At 35.3% G+C, this 24,366-nt stretch overlaps 1 protein-coding gene across 11 annotated transcripts in view; it reads left to right on the forward strand.

Annotated features, from left to right (window-relative positions):
• Positions 1–24,366, forward strand: part of TANC2 (tetratricopeptide repeat, ankyrin repeat and coiled-coil containing 2) — a 370,065-nt gene that overhangs the window by 103,792 nt on the left and 241,907 nt on the right. For all 11 annotated transcript variants that reach the window (XM_012747318.3, XM_012747321.3, XM_012747322.3 and 8 more), the window contains one exon: positions 11,798–11,869. In XM_012747318.3, coding sequence (XP_012602772.2) covers positions 11,798–11,869 — 72 coding nt within the window. The remainder of the gene's footprint in view (positions 1–11,797; positions 11,870–24,366) is intronic.

Below are 24,366 nucleotides of genomic sequence, written 5' to 3' on the forward strand. Positions count from 1 at the left end.
CCTTTGCCCATTAGATGTGAGTAGTACCCTCCCAGTTATAACAATAAAAAATGTCTCAGTACATTCCCAAAGTCCCTAGTTTGCCTCTGGTTGAAAATTACCAATTTAGACATTACAAAGTGCTGTCGCATGTATTTGCTAATTTGAACCTCACAACAACCTTCAGAGGAAGATGTTACTCTACTCTCTCAGTTGTAGAGATAAGAACACTGAGGCTCAGAGAAAGTTGGCTAAAAGTGTCAGGTATGGAACAAAAACTCAGGTTTTGTTATGTCCACATATCATTTTCGTGTGTTTGTTTGTATGTACATATTAGTATATATTCCCACACATGGCCTAGTAACCTTAAAATCTAAAAGCAGAATACAAATGAAACATTCTAAGAAGTTTCTTATTTTTGTATTTTTCCCCACAGGAATATTTATTGTTTCATATTACCTCTAGCAATGTTGTGATGTCTCTCTGATTCCATTGTGCTTTATTCATGAAAACTTATAAATGATTAAAAATTGAGTAAAAGGAGTAGATCATCTACAGAGGACTATTGTGTTTTATTCTGCCTGCATCTTTATTTTTTGACATGCCATATCGTTTTCATTCTGCATTTGGAGAAAATGGGTTACCAGTAGAAATTTTTGGTGGGCTGCTAATATTTCCTTACTAACCCTCATAGAATATTTATATAAAATAGTTGCTTACAGAAATTTTTATAAATGGATTTTAATATTCAAAATTCTAGTTTGGTTTCAAATTCAAACTGTAGAAATGGTATATAGACATTAGTTTTTCATGAAAATAAGAAATGATATTGTAATGTAATTTATATTGTGGTTTTCAATGATGTTTTACTTAGTGTAGGCAGTAGAGTATTAAGACTAAATTATATCCTTAGTTGTATTTACTATAGAAATGTATATATGTATTATATCGTACACTTTATTGTACATGGAGCTAGCCAAGGAGCCTAAGATTGCAGCTTTGATCCCTTTAAGAACCATAGGCTTCACTTAGGGGGAAGAAAAGACATTCATGATATAGTGTGTACTTTCAGTTACCTTTCAAATGCTTTTCTGGCTTACGGAGAAGACTGAGATGTAACATGTAATTAAGCAGTAAGGTCTTCTATTTCTTTGGACTGGTTTTTGGTAATTCTTACATTTTACTCCCAAAAAGATCACCTACAGAAAGCCAAGAAAAGGGTCCTTGAGCCCATGCTGCCATTAAACTTTCAGGGGCCCTCTAGTAGATTAGATGTCCTTTGCAAAACCTTCTCATCCTCATTGCCCTTACTTACAAGTCATTTAAGTCATTCCTTTTTAAGAGATTGCTTTAAGTAGCCTTCTAACTAATCTGCCAGCCTTTAGATCAGGTTTCAGTAAACTATTTCCAACTGACCAAATCCAGGCCACTTTTATATGTCCCCTAATCTAAGAATGATTTTTACATTTCTACATAGTTGAAAAATATTTTAAAAAGAATAATATTTTATGACAGATGTAAATTATATGAAATTCAAATTTTCATGTCCATAAATAAAGTTTATGGGCTTTATGGAATAGAACCACGTGCGTTCATTCACCCAGCCAGGATTGAAAATCACCACTGTAGTCTCTCTTTATCCTAGTATATCTCTATTACAAGGGCTATGTTTTTAAAATGCAAATCATTTTAGGTAAATATATTTAAATATTTTAAAAAATATATTAAGCAGGTGGATCAGGATTCTCATTTGCTTTTACACAGTATATGGTGGTTAACATTGTTCCAGACCATAGGTGAGTTAAAAATGTTTACATTTCAAGTGGTTGATTTGACAAGAGTAACTCGTATGTCAATGTAATGAGCATTGACCTTTTCACTAAAAAATAGAAACTGTACCATATTTTTACACTGTAAACATTTAGAAAAAGCTAGCTTTCTCCTTTTTTTTTTTTTTCCTTGTGAGGGGAGAATTTTTTCTTGAATTCTATATAAAGCATATATACCTAAGTTTATATGAGAGATACATTTCACACAGAAGTAGGGAACAGATGCGTGATGGGGACTTTAGTTAATACAGACTGTCAGGTTCTAAGTTATCTTACTAGTATATGTAATTTCTTAAATAATGATATCTATCAGTAAGGAGCAATGTATAGACCTGGGAAGGGAGGGTGTTGTCAAAGGGTACCAAAATTTATGGTGAGGTACTTTATTTTGGTTGTGGCCAGTAGATTGCCAAAAGAAGCTCTTGGTAACTTGTCTTTTTTTAAGAATATTACCGGGGTACAAATGTTTTGGTTACATGAATTACTTTTATACAGTTTTAGTCAAAGTTATAAGTGTGTCCATCACCCAGTTTTGATTTCCTTCTCTTGTTTGATTGCTCTGACTAGGACTTCCAGCACTATGTTGACCAAAAGTCGTGACAGTGAGCAAGCGTGTCTGGTTCCGGTTATAAGCGGGAATGCTTTCAGTTTTTCCCCATTCAGTATGATGTTGGCTGTGGGTTTGTCGTACATGGCTTTTTATAATATTGAAGTATGTTCTGTCTGTGCCTACTTTGGCAAGAGCTCCTATCATAAAAGGGTGCTGAATTTTGTCAAATGCGTTTTCTGCATCTTTTGTGAGGATAATACAGTCTTTGTCTTTGCTTCTATTTATGTGGTGAATCACATTTATAGACTTGCGTATGTTGAACCATCCTTGCATCTCTGGGATGAAGCCCACTTGGTCGTGGTGGATTAATTTTTTGATGTGCAGTTGAATTTTGTTTGGTAGGATTTTATTGAGAATTTTTCCATCTATATTCATAAAGGATATTGGTCTGCAGTTTTCTTTTTTTGTTGTGTCCTTTCCTGGTTTTGGTATCAAGGTGATATTGGCTTTGTAGAATGAGTTGGGGAGGATTCTTTCTTATCTTATGAAATAATGTCTGCAGTATAGGTACCAGTTCTTCTTTGTAGATCTGGCAAAATTTGGCTATGACACCATCTGGTCTGGGACTTTTTTTTTTAGAGATTTTTAATTGCTGTTTCAATTTCATTACTTGATATCTGTTCAGGAGTTATATTTCTTCCTGATTGAGCCTTGGGAGGTTGTGTGTTCCTAAGAATTTGTTCATTTCCTCAGCGTTTTCAAGTTTATGGGCATAGAAATTTTTACTGTATTAATAGATGATATTTTGTATTTCTGTGTTATCAGTTATAATATCTTCTTTTTCATTTCTTATTGAGTTTATTAGGGTTCTTTTCTGTTTCTGGTTAATCTCGTGAGAGGCCTGTCAATTTTGTTTAGCTTTTCAAAGAATGAACTTTTTGTTTCATTAATCTTCTGTATAATTCTTTGGTTATCGATTTTAATTAGTTCTGCTCTGATCTTAGTTATTTCTTTTATTTTACTGGGTTTGGAATTGGTTGCTCTTCCTTTTCCAATTCCTTGAGACAATTCATTAGATTATTGATTTGTGATTTTTCTGTCTTTTGGATGCAGGCATTTATGGCTATGAATTTTCCTCTTATTACCATTTTGCTGAATCCTACAGATTTTGATAACTTGTGTCCCCTGTTCCCTTTATTATTTAGCTTGAAGGAACTTTTGATTTCCATCCTAATTTCCTCCTTGACCTAATAACTGTTCAGCATTAGGTTGTTTAATTTCCATGACTTTATGTAGAGTTGTGTGTTTCTGTTGGAATTGATTTCTAATTTTATTCCACTGTGGTCTGAGGAAAAACATGGTATAATTTCTGTTTTTTAAAATTTGTTGAGACATGTTTTGTGACCTAGGATGTGATCAATCTTAGAGAATGTTTCATGAGGTGATGAGAAGATTGTATCTTCAGTGGTTTTTAGGTAGAGCGTTATATAAATGTGTATTAGGCCCATTTGTTCTAGAGTTCTATTTAAGTCCATTGTTTCTTTGCTTATTTTCTGCCTGGAGGATCCATCAGATCTGTCAGCAGGTGTTGAAGTCCCTGGCTTTTATGATGCTGCTGTTTATCATTTTGTTTAGATCAAGTAGTGTTTGCTTTATGAATCCAGGTGCACCTTTGTTAGGTGTGTAAGTATTTAGGATTGTTATGACTTCTTGTTGAATTGTTCCCTTTACCATTATATAATGATTATCTTTTTCTTTACTTTTGCTAATTTGAAGTTTGTGTTATCTGGTATGAAAATCGCTACACTAGCTTTCTTTTGGTTTCTATTTACGTGAAATATTGTTTTCTATCCATTCACCTTGAGTCTGAATGAGTCCTTATGGGTTAGCTGCATTTCCTGGAGACAACAGATACTTGGTGTGTATATGTATGTATGTGTGTGTGTGTGTGTGTGTATGTGTGTGTATGTGTGTGTATATATATATATTTTTTTTTTATTTTTTTTTATTTTTTCTTATTTTTATTCATTCAGCCAGCCTATGTCTCTTGAGTGGGGAGTTCAAGCCATTTGCCTCTATTGAAAGAATTGATATGTGGGGTGGATTTCTGTTCATCCTGTTAAGTAGAATTTTATTGCTTTGTTTTACTTTTTGAGCCATTGTGGTATTTGTGCTCTGCCCTTTATATTCTGGGTGATGTTACACTGGTGGTTGTGCTGATTCATTTATAATACAGTTATGAGTACTTTCTGCAGGGAAAGTCTGGTCTTGACAAATTCCCTCAGTATTTGCTTGTCTAAGAATGTCTTTATTTCTTCCTCATATAAGAAACTTAGTTTTGTAGGATACAAAATTCTAACCCTAACCCCTAACCCTAACCCTAACCCATTATTCTGTTGGCCATTATTCTGTTGAAAAGACTGAGAATAGGGCCCAAGTCCCTTCTGGCTTGTAAGGTCTCACTTGAGAAGTCTGCAGTTAGGCTGATGGGTTTTCCTTTGTGTATTACCTGCTGCTTTTGCCTTATGGCTTGTAGGAGTGCCTCTTTCATGTTTATTTTGGCCCGTCTGATGACTGTGTTGTGGTGAATGCCTCTTTGTGATGAATCTCAGAGAAGTCTCTGAGCTTCTTGTACCTGGATATCTAGATTTCTAGCAAAGGCAGGGAAATTTTCCTCATTCCCTCAAATAAGTTTTCTAACCCTTGAGTATTTTCTTCTTCGCCCTGAAGGATGTCTCTGATTCTTATGTTAGGCTTCTTTACATGATCCCATATTTCTTGTAGGTTTTGTTCTTTCCTCTTGTTTCTCAGATCTTTTTGACTGACTTGTTTCACTCAAAGGTAGGTGTTATTGTCAAACTCTGAGATTCTTTCTTCTGTGCGATCTGGCCTATTCGTAAGGCTTTCCACTGTGTTTTGTATTTCCTTAAATGAATTTCTCATTTTCATAAGTTTGTTTGATATTTATTAAATTATTTTATTTCTTATGTCAATTTTTCATTAATTTTCTGCATTATTTTTGTGGTTTCTTTGTGTTGGGTTTCTTTTTTCTCTTGTATTTCACTGAGTTTCCTTACAATCCATTTTCAGAATTCTTCATCTGTCATTTCAATCTTTTTATTTTGGTTGGTATGCATTGGTAATAAGTTATTGTTTTGTTTTGGGGGTGTCCTTTCACTCTGGTTTTTCCATGTTTCCAGAGTTCTTTCACTGATTCCTTCTTATCTGGCCTCTTGGTCGAGACCTGGATGTGCTAGTCCTGGCTTATGGGCCTGTCTTCGGGTCCCCAAAGATCAATCCTTGAGCATGCCAGGGAGAGTAGTGTGCTGGTCCTGAGTTTCCTGTGGGTTGTTCTAGTAGGTTTGTTGTACCTCTCAGGTTACCTCTGACTGCTGTCTTCACATCTTCCCAACAGTGTGTAGTGAGTTAGGTCCCCCAGCTTATTCTCAGTGATGATAGGTGGTACTTGTGAGTGTGAATCAATCACACCCTGTTTGCTTGAGTTGGAAGATGCTATAATGAACTATATCGTTGTTCTCTCTGTCGTTGGGTGATGTGTGTGTGATAGTGCTAGCTGCTGAGATGTTCTTTTGTGACTGTGGTAGACTCTGGTCCCCTAAGTGGAGTACTTGAGTGCCCCAAGCTTTAGGAGGGACCCTGTACCTCTCAGGGGGCTTCTTGATCTCCACCACCACTGAGATGGGAGTGAGTAACAAGGTAGTTTGTAGCTAGGTTGTGGAAGGCTTGAAAGGCTTTCCAAAGCCTTGACAGGGCTCAGAAGTTGCTTTTCCAGCCACCACAGAGAGTTACTGGTAGGAGGGTTAGGACAAACTCTCCAAACTAGGAGAACTCTTCCCAGGAGAGGGGGCTAAACGCTTGTATGCTAAGTCCCCAGGCTGGGTCTTTCTGCCCTGACCTAGTAGCACTATTTTTCTGTGGGGAGGGGTAGACACTCTCTCCAATGGCCAGTCCTTGAACCCCCACACACCCTGTAAAATTGATTCAGTAAATTCTATAAAGGACATGCAAATTGACCTGTCAGTAGGAGGCACTTGCTGGAAGGAACAAACTGCAGTGTTGCTTTTGGGTACTGTGACCTGCTCTAGTCCCTGAGGAGAAGTACTTGCATGCTTCAGGTAGGCAGGGCCCTGGAGCTTCCAGATAAGTCCTTATTCTCTGCCAGAGCAGAGGCAGGTATGGGGGAGTGTGGCTGAGTAGGGCTTGGTTGGGTGAGCTTACTCTCAGGCTCCATAAAAGCTGACAAGGATGCTGTTTTGGCAGGGGTCAGAGGTCTCCTCCCAGCTTCTGGGCAGAGCCACTAGGGAGGGGCTGCAAGTCTGCTTTTGGAGGCAGGTCTGTCTGAGATTCATATACTGGCAGTGAGCAGTAGGCCTCACTCCTCTGCCCCTCCTCTGCTTTACAGTCTTTCCTCTGCATCTGCCATGCAGGTGAGCTTACCCACCACTGTGCTTTGGGCTGAGAGGTTCCTCATCCAGGATCCCGACCTGAGCTGATAGGGTTGCCCTCCTGTGAGGGTAGGGGTGCCCCACAAGCACACCACAGCTAGGACCCACACTGCACTCTCCCCCCAGATCTGCCCATGTGGGCTCTCTTGCCTCCTGAGACCAAGAAGATCAATCCCTGACCACTCCAGGAAGGAGCATGCTGGTCGTGAGTCATCCATAGGGTGCCCGAGCAGGATCAATGTCCTTCTACCTTGGTCATGCCCTGATCTAATGGAGCCACCAGGCAAGCAGCACCAGGGAGGGCCAGAGAGCAGGGACCTAATAGTCTGAGCACTCTTCAGTCTGCTGTAGGATCCCAAGAGGAAAGGACTGAGCCCTACTCTCTGTGAAAGCCTCCACTGGTGGCTCAGTTTTCTCTTTTGGCAGCCTTGGGTCGGGAAGGGGAGGGAATAGTCTGTATGAAGGAATGCTAGCACTCTGATCATGTCTGTCCCTCTCTCCAGGAGGCAGTCAGCCTGGAATGTCCAGGCTCTGGAGTCACACAGATCACCTGGGACCCACTGGACCCTCTGGCTTCTGCAGTCTGGGCCAGAGTTGGGAAATGTCTGTCTGGGGATGAGCAGGAAGAAACCTGAGGAGTTGAAGCCCCCAGGGGGAAGGGCAGAGGCGCATGGATGTGGATAAGCAATATGGCATCTGCTGTCCTGGCTTGGGTCTGTGGGTGCAGGAACTGCCCCAGGGGGACTGGCAGCCTAGTACCCTGTCCACAAGAAGTTCCTGGCTCATTGGTGGCAGCAACCTCTGGGCCTGTGGGCAGAAAGTCTGCCCTTTGTGGGCAGAAAATCTTTTCAACAGCTTGGGAACCGACTAACTGTCAGAGATGGGAGGGAGGCAGAAACAAACCACTCCACTTACCCTTCTTGCTGAACTGCAAGCCTCTTGGGGTTTGATCTTTGCCGATACCTTGCTCCTTGTTCTGCACCCCAGCTTCTTCTCAGAGAGTCTCCCGAAGGCTCTGACACCCTTCCTTCAGACCCACATTCAATCGGTGTTTGTCTGTTTTTTCTCTTTCATCTAAAACTTCTCCTCCTTACTGAGACACTCTGGCAGCTGGTGTCTCCAGTCCCTAATAATGTTCTTTTTATAGCATTTTTTCTCTCCATACCAGACTAGGATCAAGTGTTGTATTTGTTGACATTGTCTTCAGACTCCTTAAATCTGGAACATTTCTACACCTTTTTTTTTTTTTTTTTTTGCTTTTTTCCAACATTTATATTTTAAAAGAATACATATTTTCCCTTTATACATAAAATATTCCTCTTTTAAGGTCTTAACAAAATGCAGAAAAGTCACCTCAAGCTCAGGCACAGATGTTAATGAGAAGTGTAGTCTTGAATTGCCTAACTTGTTTTGTCTAGAAAGCTCAAACTTGGCTTTTGGGAAAAGTATTTTTTTCATTAGAGAATAAATCTTTTGAAGAGAATAAATCTTTTGATTTTATATTGGAAATAAATAGAAAGATTGGATATATATGTATATGTATGTATGTATGTATAATTTGGGGTGGGGGTACATTCTTCCTCTATCATCCAGGCTGGAGTACAGTGGACTCATCATAGGTCAAAGTCCTGGGCTCAAGCAATCCTCCTGCCTCCCTTGTAGTTTGGGTCTACAGGTGTGCGCCACCACACTCAGCTAATTTTTCTATTTTTTTGTAGACAGGATCTCACTGTTGCTCAGGCTGGTCTCGAACTCCTGACCTCAAGCAATCCTCTGCCTCTTAGAGTGCTAGGATTACAGGCATGAGCCATGGCACCCAGCCTGGATTTATAAGACTAAGTCTTTGTAACCCACTTTGTTAGAAAGCCTGTATTCTATAAAGGAAAGAATTACTATAATTACTAAACAGTGCTTTTTAACACAGTTTTGATGAGAGAATGAAATGGAAACATAATAACAAATTAAACTCAACAAATATTTAATAAATTTACATAGAAGTTAGTATTAGAGAGATGTAATGAGTGAAATAGACTTGGATTAAAATCCAGTTTCACCTTTACTGGTTTTGTGGTCACTTGATTCCAGTTCGTCACCAGAGTTTCAGTGTCCTCATCTGTGAAATAGGTCTTTACTTCATAGGGCTTTAATGAACTATATAAAATACCTAGAGGATAATAGATAATAATTGTTGGCTATCTTTCTCTCTGTTATGAAATATATATTGGAAAGAAAAGAACATTAAGATTTTTGGATATATTGAATATTCATTAGACAGTGAGGTGGAAGAATTCCTGGAGGGTTTAAAAACCAAGAAATTAATCCACTCATGGATTGACGGGCACTTGGGTTGTTTCCACATCCTTGCTATAGTGAATTGTGCTGCCATAAACATTTGCGTGCAGATGTCTTTATTATACGTGTACAATGGAATACTACTCAATTATAAAATCAATGGTGATCTAGCACCTCTTATATTTTCCTGGATAGAGTTTGAGCCCATTCTCCGAAGTGAGGTATCACAAGAATGGAAGAATAGGCATCACGTGTATTCGCCATCAAACTGGCACTGACTAATCAACACTAAGGTGCTCACACAGTAGTAATATTCTTTGGGGGTAAGGGGGTTGGGGGTGGGTAAACTCAAAGCTAATGGACGCAGTGAGCGAATCATGGTTGGGATGTGGCAAAGTCATAACATGTAACCAAAATGTTTGTGCCTACATAATTTCTTGGGGGAAAAAAGCCAAGAAATTAAATTTGAATTGGTTCAGTTCTTATAAAAAGAATCCATAAAATTTATAGAATCTTGAGTTAGAATTTGAAGTACAGTTACGAAGGATTATAAACATGCACATTTCCTTTAAATAACGGGAAATCATTTAAATTTTAATTTCAAAAGAGGCAGATTACCCATTCAGGGATGATAATGTATGGGTAGATATTTGCTTTAATTTTTCCCCAATAATGTCAAAGGAAAATTTCTTACATTTGTATTTCAGATGGTATCTTATTTTATCAACATGTCTAAGTTCATTTTTATTCAAATGTAATAACATGTAGTGTAACTAAAGAACCAAAATAATAGTTAAACTGAGTTTGTGTTTTTAATGTATTTGCACACTGGGAAAATATGGTTGCCTATCACTTTGAGTATCTTTCTGTATAGTAAGTTATTTTATAAATCTAATTAAGTTAGTGGACTGTTTCATTAAATTTTTGTGGTCGAAGTACTCAGAGATATGAATATTTTCTGCCAATGCATTTACTATTTTATATTATCACAATATATTTGGAATCAATTGACTAAATGCTGCTGTACTTGCTAGCTTAACAGCCCTCTGAAAAATAAAGAATCCTTGACATATATATACCTGGGTTTAGTTATTGCTAGGCCTTATATATAGTAGCTATGCTTAAAAAGAAACTTTATATCAATAATGAATTTAAAAACAGGTCATGTGTTTAAAAAGCAGTAAGTGTTATTGCTAGGCCTTATATATAGTAGCTATGCTTAAAAAGAAACTTTATATCAATAATGAATTTAAAAACAGGTCATGTGTTTAAAAAGCAGTAAGTGTTAATACATGAGCTCTATGACAGAGAATAAACAGTAGCATAAATAGGTGACACAGCAAGAATAGCCTTTGTTAAAATTGCTTGCAGCTACTACACCTTTTGCCTACCAAGTTAAAAATGAGACAAATAGTTTGTATGAAAGAAAGAACAAAGGAAATTATTGATGCTTTAATATATTTTTAATCTAACTAAAGTGATACTAAAGTGATAATAAATTTATAACCACAGAAACCACTATCTTAAAGCTTTAGCTTGGTTTAGTCTCACTTTCTAGCTTACACTTTACCTTCTCAATCTATTGATTTCTGTTTTACTGTGCCTATTTTGATGAATTTGAGTAGTAATTTTTCTGTTTGCATATAGTAAAATTGAGGGAATTATTTATGTAAACTCTAACTTGTAGCTTTTCTTAAACTGTATGAAAATATACTCTATTGCTTATTTCTTAAATAAAGATGTAGATAATGAAATGTCTTTGTTTCCATATAATTTTAAAAATCATAGTAAAATTAATTCAAAAGACTTGTTTGATTTTTATCTTTTTTTTTTTTTTTTTTTTTTTTTTTTGAGACAGAGTCTTGCTTTGTTGTCCAGGCTAGAGTGAGTGCCGTGGTGTCAGCCTAGCTCACAGCAACCTCAAACTCCTGGGCTCGAGCGATCCTTCTGCCTCAGCCTCCCGAGTAGCTGGGACTACAGGCATGTGCCACCATGCCCGGCTAACTTTTTATATATATATCAGTTGGGCAATTAATTTCTTTCTATTTATAGTAGAGACGGGGTCTCGCTCTTGCTCAGGCTGGTTTTGAACTCCTGACCTTGAGCAATCCGCCCGCCTCGGCCTCCCAGAGAGCTAGGATTTACAGGCGTGAGCCACCGCGCCCAGCCTGATTTTTATCTTTTTGTTTGATTTTTATATTGATATCTCTTACAGGTTTATTTTTATTGATTGTAAAACATACAAGTGTAATTTTTTAAATAAAACATACAGTCCTAGGTTTATTTAATGGCATACTGTGGACAAATAAGCAGCTGTAATTCATTTAGATAATGCTAAGTCAGGTCTTCTAAATTGGAATTCTGTGAATGAACTTCAGAGTTGATAACATTCCTTCCTTATATGCAAAGTAGAGTATATATGTGTGAGGGAGGGGAAAAACACCTTCACTTTCTTTAAACTTTAAGAGGAAGTATAAAGCATTCCCACAAGAATAAGGGTAAGAACCATTGATTTATATAGGAAACCAATGTTAAAAAATCCTCAAATATTTTAATGATCCAAAATATAAGACATGAAAACAGATTATAACTATGGTAGTTTTAAGATGTAGATGATACCAGAGAAGATGTTATATAAATGTCATTATCTATTTGCTTTTGTTCTTTTTAATTTTATGCAGATGGAGGGAGCGAGGAACCACCGGATCGAAGACAATCAAGTGTAGACTCTCGTCAAAGCCGCTCTGGGCAAGGTAAATTTTCATCAAATTGATTATAAAATTTTATCATTAAAAAATAGATGTTAGATATTCCTTTCTAGTACTTAATTTGGGGACTGGGGTTTTTGTGGGGTATAGTTTAGATATTCTAGTTTCTTATCTAGGGTTTAAAGGGTATACTAAAAGTTCTATATAGTATTTATTCAAGATATAAGAAAATTACAAATGACCTTGTGTTATTTTTAAGATGATATCAAGGGGTAAATAATTTTGGAGCATTACAGTATATGTCTAGATATCACTTTTGGAATATAACTCAAAGATTATTTATTTATTTTTTTTTTATTTTGGCATATTATGGGGGTACAGATTTTAAGGTTTCAATAAATGCCCTTTCCCTCCCTCCCCCAAGTCTGAGTTTCCAGCATGACCATCCCCCAGATGGTGCACATCTCACTCATTATGTATGTATATACCTGCCCCCCTTCCCCCTCCCACGTCTCAAAGATAATTTTAAACAATAACATTTGTCAGAATATTATTGCACCCTGACTTTTTAAATTTCATCGGTATAATATTTGTGTCCTAACTATCTCAGAAGAAATTATTTTTGTTTATAATTACTGTATTATTTTAGGATCTTTCTACTTATTTTCTTTTTCTATTTGAAACTTTTATGATAGGCTTTGATTAATTTTTGTAGTGACAACTTTAAAACTAGGTAAAAACATTCTGAGTCAGTGAAATCTTCAGATAGACCTTTTCTAACTAACTTATTTAAAATTGCATGACCATTACTTCTGCATTCCTTTTTCTTCATGGTACTTATTATCTTCATATTTATTCTGTTTATTTTTGTTGTTCAGAACTAGAATGAATGTTCCATAATAGCAGAGATTTTTGGTCTGTTTGTTCACTGCTGTATTATACTCAGTGCCAAGAATAAGTACCTGATATATAGTAGCCTCTAAATAAAGATTGTTGAATGAATGAATTCACCTCTAAGATAATGAAAATTGAGAACCCAAACTGATGAATATATTACAGAATTTCAGATAGTTATTTACTGAGTTTGGTTTTCAGAGAATCTTTAATAGCAACCAAAATAAAGATTAGATTTATAAATGTGCAGTTTTTAATTCTATAAAAGCTCCATATTCATTTACTCTATGGTCTTGTTCTCTCTTTTCTCCATCTTTGTTCTTCCCAAATTTTAGAGCTGTACTATTTTTATAAAATTGTTTGTTGCAGAATAAAAAGAGGAATAATATATTTAGGTTTAGAAATTTGAACTTGTACTACTACTATGTTTCCCCGAAAATAAGACAGGGTCTTATATTTATTTTCCCTCAAGAAGACACCCTAGGGCTTCTTTTCAGGGGATGTGTTATTTTCCCCTCAGAGCCTCAGCTTGCAGCACGCACAGAATGGCCGGGACCTGACACGGGGAGCTGACCTTGTTGGTGGGGCTGCCTGCACCTTTCTGGTCACCTCTGGAATAGTAGCTGTCACGATGGGGCAGATGAGAAGGGCTGCTCATCTTCTTTACCGCTCCCTAACGAAATGCATGGGTTGTGCAGATATGCTGTGAAGCCACGTCCATCACTAGGTCTTATTTTCGGGGCAGGGCTTAGATTGCGCAAATGCTTAGAAATCCTGCTAGGGCTTATTTTATGGGTAGGTCTTATTTTGGAGGAAACACGGTAGTACTTAATCATTCTTAAATAATAAGCATGTTATGAATATGTCAGGAATTTATTTGCTTTTTCACTTTTGTTTTTACTGTAAATGTATATTAATATAAAAAATTAAGAAAATGAGATCACATATGTAAAACCTTAAAAATAAAATTAATACAAATTAGTATAAAATTATAGTAATTATTAAACATCTTAATTTTTATTAAATGTTACAGATATGTCAAATTGTTAATTTATTTTTAAATCAATGAGAATAATTGAATTTTATTAACAAAAGCTGAACTTCAAACAACAAAAATAGTAATTTCCCTAATCCAGAGCACAATTATCTGATCTCAATTCGAAGTTACCAGGAATTGGATCATTATTAGTGTTCATTGATAGGAAAAGCATGTTTCTTATCTTCTTAGAGGTTTTGCTTATAATATCTCCATGTTGAAAGAAATAAAAAGTAAAAATCCATCTGTAATGAGTTGAAATTAATGAGAAACAGTATTATCAGGAGTAAAAGATAGGAAAAATATATGCTTCTACTTTTACTCCTCCTTCCAGAAACCCACTGAAAGATCAGAGAAGGGGATTGGAGAAGAGACAATGTGAGCACAATTTTAAAAACTGGATAGTATATGAATAATTGAAAACTAAACTCTAAACTCAGTAGCAGAGGAAATCAACAAAACAACCTCCAGAGGCCTCAAAAAGCTCAAGAATGACAGCATGTGGAAATGGAGGTAAAATGAGGATTCACTGAAAGTTGGATGAAGCGGCATCAAGTTCCCAGGACTTCTTCCTCAAAACTAGCTAACCAGTCAGCTGGGCAGGTGCCCACCTCCCCACTTGTAAGGTTGGGCAAAGCCCAAAATTTATTCTTTATTTTACTCTAGACTACAAGACAGCAGGCACAGTTGAGGGCAGGAGTCCTATGCTAAAAATAGAGATTGGACCCCAGCTTTCGTCTATCTTTATCTTACTAGGCTCCAGAATACTGGCAGTTAGGCCTTATATTCCATGCAGGCAGTTGAAAAGTCTTTTCTGGGGAATCTGACAGAAAAGTAAAATGAAAGAAGAAGAAGAAAAAATGCAGTTATCAGAGATTCCTTAAATAAACAGCCCAGCTAGATTACTCCATGTATCAAAGCTCCCAATCAGCTTTTTAGTCTTCCCTTAAATATGAACAGCTAACCAAGGATTACTAGATATTTGAAGAAACCCTCTAATGTATGAAAGATAGAAATTAAAATAAACAGAACAAAACAACTTGGAGAGAATGTCAATTTTGTAGAGGAAAATAGTAGAACTATTATTATCCTCACAGACACGAAAGAAAATAATATAGCTGTGAAACAAGAAGGAGGTTCTATACAAGAGTGACATTAGGACTTTTTTAAAAAGCTCCTAGACATTGAAATTTTGATAGCAGAAATCAAAAGCTTCATAGAAGTATTAGAGATTAATGTTGAAGGAATCTCTGAAAAAGTGGAGCAAAAGGATAAAAATTTATAGAAAAGAAGTAGGGAGTGTTAAGAAACTTAACAGGACCATTCCAGGAATTCAATATTCAAATAATAATAGTTCTCAAAAGAAATAACAGAGAAAATGGGGAAGAAATCATCAACAAAATGAGTCAAGAGAATTTTATTAACTAAAAAACATGAGGTTTCCTGATTGAAAAGCTCATTGAGTGCTCTGTACAGTGGATGAAAATAGACATATACTAAGGCACATTGTCAAATCACTGGGGCCAAACAGGTGTTTCATGCTTCTAAAGAGGAAAAGAACTTGTATAAAAAGTAACAGGAATCAGTTGTCTTGGACTTCTCAGTGGTAACATTGGAAATTGAATGAAAAATCATCATCTTCAAAATTCTGAAGGAAAATAATTTCAGTCTTTGAATTCCATATGCATTGGAAGTATTAATCAATTATAAGAATGGAATTAAGATGTTTAAAGACAAGTAAGTTCTCAAAAATAAGTTGCCTACCATATACACTTCCTTAGGAATCTGGTAGAGGATGTGATTCATGAAAGTGTGACAGTCAGCCAAATACAAGAAAGAAATGGGTTATAGGAAATTGGAAATTCAGTAAAGCAGAAAGGTTCTTCAGGGTGACAATGAAAAGATGGGGATAGAGGGCCACTAGTCCAGACTGGAGTATGTTAGAAGCCTTCAGAAGAGTCTTCATCAGGAAAATGAGATTGATAGAAACCTGATACAATTAATTATCTTTAGAAAAGTTTTAGACACTTGACAAATAGCTCAGGGTTGAATTGATGATAAATATATATTATAAAATAAGAAGCAAAAGAAAGTTCCCAACTCCAGGAAGAACAAATATTGTATAGGAAAGGAGATGTTAGGATAATAAGTCCTCAGTCCTTTAGCAGACAGAGCCCAGAGTAGCTGACATCCAAGTCTGTCACCTCCAGTAGAAAACCTTATCAGATTACTTCTGTGTGTCATACAAGTACTTTCATTATCTATTTGATTTGGATCATTGTGGTAGGGAAGCAATGCTCTAAAGGCAGGCAGGCAAATCTGGCCTGTGGCCTGTTTTTGTATGGTTAATGTATTTGATTTACTAAGAATTTAAATGTTTTTTGCATCTGTGTTCACATGGAAAATTGACCTTTAGTTTTCTTGTCTTATAATGTCTTTGACTGGTTTTAGTATCAGGGTAATTCTGGCCTCATAGAATAAGTTGGGAATTGTGGGGCATTTCCTTATCTTCAATTTCCTAGAATTTTTTTTTGTATAGAATTGATATTATTTCATCCTTTCCTATTTGATACAATTTCTCAGAAGCTATCTGTGCCTGGAATTTTCTTTGCTAGAAGGTTTTTAAATACAAATTCAACTATATAGGACTATTCAGTTTATCCGTTTCTTTTTGGGAAGTGGTTTAATAACTATAGAAACTAGAATGATGTCAGGTCTCTTGTTCCTGATATTGGTAATTGGGTATTCTTTCTCTTGTCCTGATCATTCTGGACAGAGATTTATCAATTTTACAGATCTCAAAGGATCAATTTCAGTTTTTATTCATTTTTTGTATTGCTTTCCTGTCTTCTGTTTCATTGATTTCTACTTTGTTCTTAGTTATATATAACCTTTCTTCTGTCTGCTATGGGTTTAATTTTCTCTTTTTTTCTAGTTTCTTTGGGTAAACGGTGAGGCAATTGCTATGGCAACTTTCTTTTCTAATATGGGAATTTAGTGCTCCAAATTTCCCTCTTTGTACTGCTTTAGCTATGTTTCATAGATTTTAATAAGTACTATTTTCATTTAGTTCAAAATACCTCTTTGATTTCTTCTTTGACCCATATATTATTTAGAAGTGTGTTGATAGAGTTTTGAAACATTTGAAAAATTTCCAGATATCTTTCTCTTATTTATTCATAATTTAATTTCATTGTGGTCAGAGAACATACTTTATATGAGTTGAATCATTTTAAATTTATTGAGACTTGTTTTATAGCCCAGGAAATAGTCTATCTTAATAAATGTTTTGAGTGCATTTAAAAAGAATGTGTATTATGTTGCTGCTTCTGTCTGCTTGGTCTGTCAGTTATTAGGAGAGACATCTTGAAATCTCAGGCCATAAGTGGGGATTCTATCACATTCCTCATACTACAGCTTCTCTGGTTAGAAAGAAGGATTCCCCTCCCTTAGAGATTTGTGTGTCTCCTCAGCTATAGCTGCCAGTTTTAAGATGGGCTTTTCTAGGGGTAGGGCTAGAAGAAAAGGGCAAAAGAAGAAAAAGCCAGAAGATTACCATCATTCTCTCAGTCTCATTTAGAGGCACCCATTCGTACTCTCTAACTAGAAAGAGAAGACTTTTCTTGTATCTATTTCTGTTCCTACCTGGTATAAGGTTCCACAATTTGGATTCAGGCCAGATGTTTTCAGGACATAAAAAACAACAGAAAACTCATCGCCAAATTGGTTGTATTTCACTTTCTGGTTTTCTTCCACAGTTTGCCTACTACTGTTTTCTTTTCAGAGTCCTCAGGTTGCTAGTTCATCATTATTTCCAGAGTTTCAGTTACATTCAGGGCTTTTAGTTACATTCAATTAAGGCAGAGTGTTTTACTCCATCTTAACCCAGAACCAGAGCTTTTCCATTTTATTATAATATTTTGTGTTTGCCTGTCTTGAGGGATAGGTTAATGTTTAAACTGTCAAAATGTTTAAAAATTAGTATATCATAAATATCAGTCAACTGGAACAGATGATAGTCCATTCAGAACAAACACTAACTGTAAACAATTGATCCCCACATAAGTGCATACTGCCAATAAACCACCCAGCCTGATTATACATACAGTTTCTGTTAATATTTAATGTTTCTCTCCAATAATGGAAACATTACAAGCAGAAATGTAAGGTGTCTGTTGCGGTATACCAATGCCTTATCCTCTGTGCATGAGGGTTCTTTTCTCTCCTATGTGTTAACCAGCTACCTTGGCCTCTCATCTGTCTCTTAAGTACAGTAGATTCTAACTCAAACATACCTATACTCACTCACTGCTCCAGCTGAGGGGCAAAGAACTCTGATGTCTTGTGCTTATCGCATGTAGGAGATGGATAATGAGCATACGTGCTCTGGGCTGTAATTTTCTCAATCCTGTTGCATCTAGTTTCTGTCTCTATGGATTTCTTAACATTTCTCTTCAATTACTGGCATTTTGTTTTGTTTTACAGTGCTTTAAGGATGTCTTCTTTTTAAAAAACATTTCTTGTCATTTCTATATTACCTATATTGTTTTTACTTTAATCTGAACTGCCATGATTTCTTTCCTTTACTATTATAATAGTGTCCCGATTTACCTTACTATATCCATTCTTACTGACAAATAGTCTATTGTCCATTTGATAGTTACAGTGCTCTTATTAAAATAAATCAAATCATACATTTCCCTAAACTTGAAAAAAATTTTTCCAGTGGCATTTTATCGCATTCAGAATTAACTCCAAAAGTCTTTATCATTTTCTACATGATCCTACCTGATTGTGCCATTTTTCTAATATTCTAACTCTGTCCTTCTACTCCTTCCCTCATCCTTTTTGTTTCATCTCTGCTACCCCTTTTGCTCAAACATGTTGAGTGTTTTCTTTGCAAGGCTTTTTCTTGCGTAAAGGGCCATATTTAGGTCAAAGAGTCCTATGATTATCCTACCTAAATACACAATCCTGACCTTTATTTCCTACCACTACTTGAAATTCAGTTATTTATTTATTTTATTTACTTGTTTATTGTTACCTCAACTACTGGAAAATAGGTTTCATGTGAGCAGAAATTTTTCTTGTTCACCACTGTAGTCCTAGGACACTGGCATACTGGCATATAAAAATTTGTCTATTTGTTGAATGAAAGAATGAACAAATATCTAGAACTTAGCTTGGAAAAGTATGTGGATGTGCTTAGGCAAAATATAGGTTGAATATCCCTTATCCAAAATATCTGGGGCCAGAAGTATTAGATTTTAGGGTTTGGAATATTTACATTATACTTACTCCTTGAACATCCTAAATTTGATAATCTGAAATCCAAAATACTCCAGAGAGCATTTCCTTTGAGCATCATGTTGGCACTCAAAAAGTTTTGTATTTCAGATTTTAAGATTTGATTACTAATGATCCAGTATTCACTTCTGTTACTTATGTAACTGAAAAAGTAGTGTCAGAAATTTGTTGAATGTAGGCACTTTGACTATCCACCATCTATTGATTTTGTGAAATGAACTCTTGAAATGTGACTGTAAAACTGATAGTGTCAGTTTAACCCATGTGGCCTCCTTAGGTTAGGTGGTTATTTTCTACTTTACAATAGCGTATTATATATAATTGGATTATATTATTGTACATTATTATATTATTTTGTCTTTTCTGTTGGGTCTCTTTTTCCTAGTAATCTAGGAGTTCATTAATAGTAGGGTCTTTGCATCTGGCGCAGTGCTGCTGCCTTGCCTTTAGGCCATCAAGTTTGATGAAGGAAGCTCTACAATTCTAGAAATCATTCTATATTTTAGGCATCTTGGGTTACTTTATTGGAGTTGGTTTTTGTTGTATTGGCTCCATTTTCTGCATTAAACAATTTTTTTATTAGAGGTCATAAATTATCTTTTATTAAAAGGATTTGTAGAATTTGGCGTTAGTTAAAAGGCTGTACTCAAGGGTCAAGAAGGCCACATGTGGCCCCAAGGCCACAGGTTTACCACCCCTGGGTCGTATATATGTAAACTGAATTTATTTAATTCTAGATATTAACTAGGTATGTGAACCATATCAGTGTAGCTATTTAATATCTAGAACACAATTCTTATTTACTTTTGCAAAGATAGCATTAAACAGGCATTAAGTTCTGATGTGTTCACAATGTGTACTGGTATAAAAATGCTCATGAAACCAGCTCATACTGGAAGACTAGGAAATGTGTACAGTGTTTGGCTTTGCATGATTCACATTATTTGTGGCCAACTTTATTTGATTAATACATGCTGGTTTGTCTGTAGTAATAGTGTACTAAATTGTCAAATATACTGTGTTCCAATTCTTTCCTTTCCTTGCAAATTTGTAAAGTATTTGATAGAAATGTTCATGTTCTTGAAACACACATAAATTATTCTTCAATCTGGAAAGGTATAAAGATTTCTTTATCAAACCAACTGTGGTTAATATGCAGAGTGATAAGGAAAATTATTTCACTATTCTGTGTTATTTCTTTATCTCAGTGTAAGAATATATCTAGTATAGTAGCCTCACTAATATATAAGACTGTTTTGTTATTTATGTACCAGGTTGTGGAATAGATGCTTTCACATAATGGTCATTTAAGGCCAGGCATGGTGGCTCACGCCTGTAATCCTAGCATTCTAGGAGGCTGAGGTGGGTAGGATCGTTTGAGCTCAGGAGTTCGAGACCAGCCTGAGCAAGAGTAGGACCCCATCTCTACTAAAAAATAGAAAGAAATTAGCTGGATGACTAAAAATATATATAGAAAAAATTAGCCGGGCATGGTGGTGAATGCCTATAGTCCCAGCTCCTTGGGAGGCTGAGGCAGGAGGATTGCTTTAACCCAGGTATTTGAGGTTGCTGTGAGCTAGGCTGACGCCACAGCACTCTAGCGAGGTAACAGAGACTCTGTCTCAAAAAAAAACTAAACAACAAACCATCATTTAATTCTCAGAATAATGCTGTAAAGTCAGCATTACTTTCCATAGGAAAATACTTCTGACTTTATATTAATCTATACTAAAAGTTTCAAATCAGCATTGTTGGTAGCATGTATTTAGAACCTTTTCATTCTGATATTTAAAGTACAAATTTGCTTGTTGGTGTTTGAATAATACTTGGAAGATCTGAACTTAAATGATAAATCCCTCTGGAATATCTTTATTTCTAGTCCTATATTTCTTCTGAGATTTAATTTTGCATTGATTTTTTATTAAAATATTCTATTTTCATAAAATTAAACTTGGTATTATCCTTCCAGCCAATAATTCCTTATTATCTTAGGATGTTAGGGATGTGTCAGAATGTATTTGTATATTTTAGTCATACTTTCTATTTTTTAATGTGAGTTATAATAATTACATTAATTTTAAAAATTACTTTTTACCAAACAATGTAGACATTTAAAAATGATATGTTAGGGCTCCTTCTTCTTATACTCTCTTAAAGTAAAAAATATTATCTACATTAAGTCTGAATCCTTCCATGTTTTTCTCTGAGCTCATTCTGGCATAGGCAAGGATGTATATACATATATAAACTAGTTTGAAGATTTTAAAAAATAAAATGCAGTTTTAGTTCCCCTGTTCTCTCTCAATTAACAGTAGAGCATGGCCATCCTTAAGGAATATATTTAAACTCTATTTTCTTAAAACTTGTATAATGGTCCATAGCATCAGTAACCTATAATTTATTCTACCATTTCTTAATCTATGAGTGTTCACATTTGCAAAGTGATTCGTGAGTATTTATTTAGAATCATCTTAAGCTCTTGGAATATGCAGACTCAAGAACATTTTGTATCAGAGCATATTGACTATTCTGCTTAGCATTATGATAATTGGCCTAATTAACACTAGAAGCCTTATAGAAGCCACTCCTTTCTTATCCATATTCATAAAAGAAAAAGAATAAAAGCATGCCAACTAAGAACGATCAGAAAAGGAATGTTGAACATCTAGAAAGATCCTAATTTAAAATATTCTTATGTGAATTTTTCTGGTAAGAGATAAAAGTCATAAAAGCCTCTTTGGAAAACTTTATAAATCTTAACAAACAGTCATAAACAGTTGAGTCAAAGGATGAGGAAGGAAGCTATTAGTAAAGCTTGGGGTAAAATTATTATAGAGTTAATAAAATTTTTGTTTTGTTTTGTTTCATTTGAGGAGCATGTTTGATTTAATGTTTTATTCCTTGTGAAAGATTGAAGAGCTAGTTCCCACAAGGGGGCAGACTAAAACAACCTGAAAACCTTTGATTTATAACGTGGAAATGGTAAATAATGTAACAAAATTTGTTACATTTGTTACAAGATAAATAATGTAACAAAATTTATTATAAATTCATAGTTGATTTATTTAGAAGTAAAGGAAACCACCAGGGTTCAGAAATGAGCAGAGAGGTAACTATCTGATCATCCAACAAGTGGTATTATATATCGAGAGTGTTTACCTGTTCCAAATACATGTGTAGACTGTTGACATTTTGGACACTCAGCTGTGGCTTTAGTCAGATTAGTGTTGATGAGTGGAAGTCCGCTTTGCTGGGCTCATGTATAAACTCCACCCCTTTGTTAATGAGCCCACTGGGGAAGAATAGAGTGACTCTCTGAGGAGGTCACATTTAAGCTAAGACTTCTTAAAGGCAAAAAAGCTTTGCAAAATATGAGGACTGTGCTTTTAGGCAGAAAAAATAAGTAAAACCCTTCAGTTCAGAATAAGTTTGGCCAGATCAAGGAAGAGCAAGGCCAGTGTGACTGAAGCATTGCGAGTTGAGGGGAAAGTGGGAAGTGATAAAGTCAGAGAAGTTGGAAGGAGATGAGGTCAGAGAATTAAGATCAGGGCCAGATTGTAGAGGGCTTTGTAGACCATAGTAACAATTTCAGTTTCTAATTGTCTTCTGCTGCTAATTGACTGTGTGATCCTATATTAGTTATTAAACTTTGTTGGCTTAATTTTTTATTAAAATGTACACTTGTAAGAACATTACAGTGGTATCAATTTTTCCATGAAATCTTCCCATAAATCTGTCCATGAAAAGGACATTAGTAATGATCATAGGCCAAACCCCATTGTTTCAGAAATACATGAAAGTACTTTGAGAAATTACATTTTTATTATATATATATTATGTTTGACCTGCCTACACTTATTTTAGGGGCCAGTTCCCCCCTCCCCCCGCCAGCTCTTATTTTTTTTCTGTATACTTTTTTAAAAATAGACTTTTATTGAAATAAAACATTTAATCAGAAAAATTTACAAATCTTAAGTGCACAGACAGTATATTATCACAAATTACTGTAGGATGTAGGGTTTTTTAAAAGTCAGGTTTATTGAAATTTAGTAAAATTTGCTCCTTTTAAGTATACAGTACCATGAATTTTTACAAACATATCTAGTCATGTTAACTACCACTAAATCAAATATAGCTGATTTCCATTATCATGCAAAGTTCCCTCCTGCCCCTTTGTGATCAGTCCTCTTCCCCCACCCCCGCAATCCCTGGCAACCATTTGTTTTTTAATACTATAGTATTGCCAGAATATTCTATAAATGAAACCATATAATATATACCGGTAGTCTTTTGACTCTGACTTCTTATAATTTAATGCTTTTGAGACTCATCATTTTTTGTTTTCTTGTATATATCAGAAATTCAGTCCTTTTTATTGCTGTATATATTGTGTGTGTATATGCCACAATTTGTATATCCCTTTACCAGTTGATGAATATTTGGGAACTTTCCAGTTTTGAGAGATTAAGAATGAGTCTACTGTTTGTATGTGGGAGGGAGGGACATGTATATTTTGGGTAAATTCCTAGCAGTTGGATTGCTGGGTAAGTTTATTTGGTAAGTTTATTTTTAAACTATTTCCCCAAATTAGATTAATATATACCATTTTGTATTCTCACCAGCAGTAGATGAGCATTCTAGTTTATCCTTGTTAGCACTTGGTTTTGTCAACATTTTGTTTTTTAATTTTAAACATTTCACTAGATGTGTAATGGTATCTCCTTATTTTAATTCCCCTTTTGATGATGTTGAGTATCTTTTTCATGGGCTTGTCTGATGTCCATGTCTCTTGCTTAGTGAAATGTCTGCTGAAATATTTTACCCATTTGTAAAATTGGGTAGTTTTTATTCTTGTTATTGAGTTGAATTCTTCTTACAGTCTATTTCTTTATTTTTATTTTTTTAACCCACCCCTGAGTTTTCTTATAGTCTAAATACCAGTCCTTTATTACATATGTGTTCTGCAAATATTTTCTCTGAATTGGTATTGGTCTTTTTATTTTGTAGTAGTGTCTTTTGAAGAGTGGAAAATTTTAATTTTTATGAATTTTAACTTTTCAGTTTTTCTTAAATGGTTTATATTTTTGGGGTCCTTTGTAAGAAATCTTTGCCTGATTCAAGATCATACAGCTTTTCTCTTATGTTTTCTTATAAAAGTTTTATAGTTTTAGGTTTAACGTTTTGGTCTGTGATCAATTTCTCTTTGATTTTTAATGAGTGGAGGTATAGGTCAAGGTCCATGTTTTTGCATAATGATGTCCAGTTGTTCCAAAAACTATTTGTTGCAAGGATTATCCTTTCTGCA

The sequence above is a fragment of the Microcebus murinus genome, chromosome 18 (genome assembly GCF_040939455.1).
Source record: "Microcebus murinus isolate Inina chromosome 18, M.murinus_Inina_mat1.0, whole genome shotgun sequence".
Taxonomy (NCBI): domain Eukaryota; kingdom Metazoa; phylum Chordata; class Mammalia; order Primates; family Cheirogaleidae; genus Microcebus; species Microcebus murinus.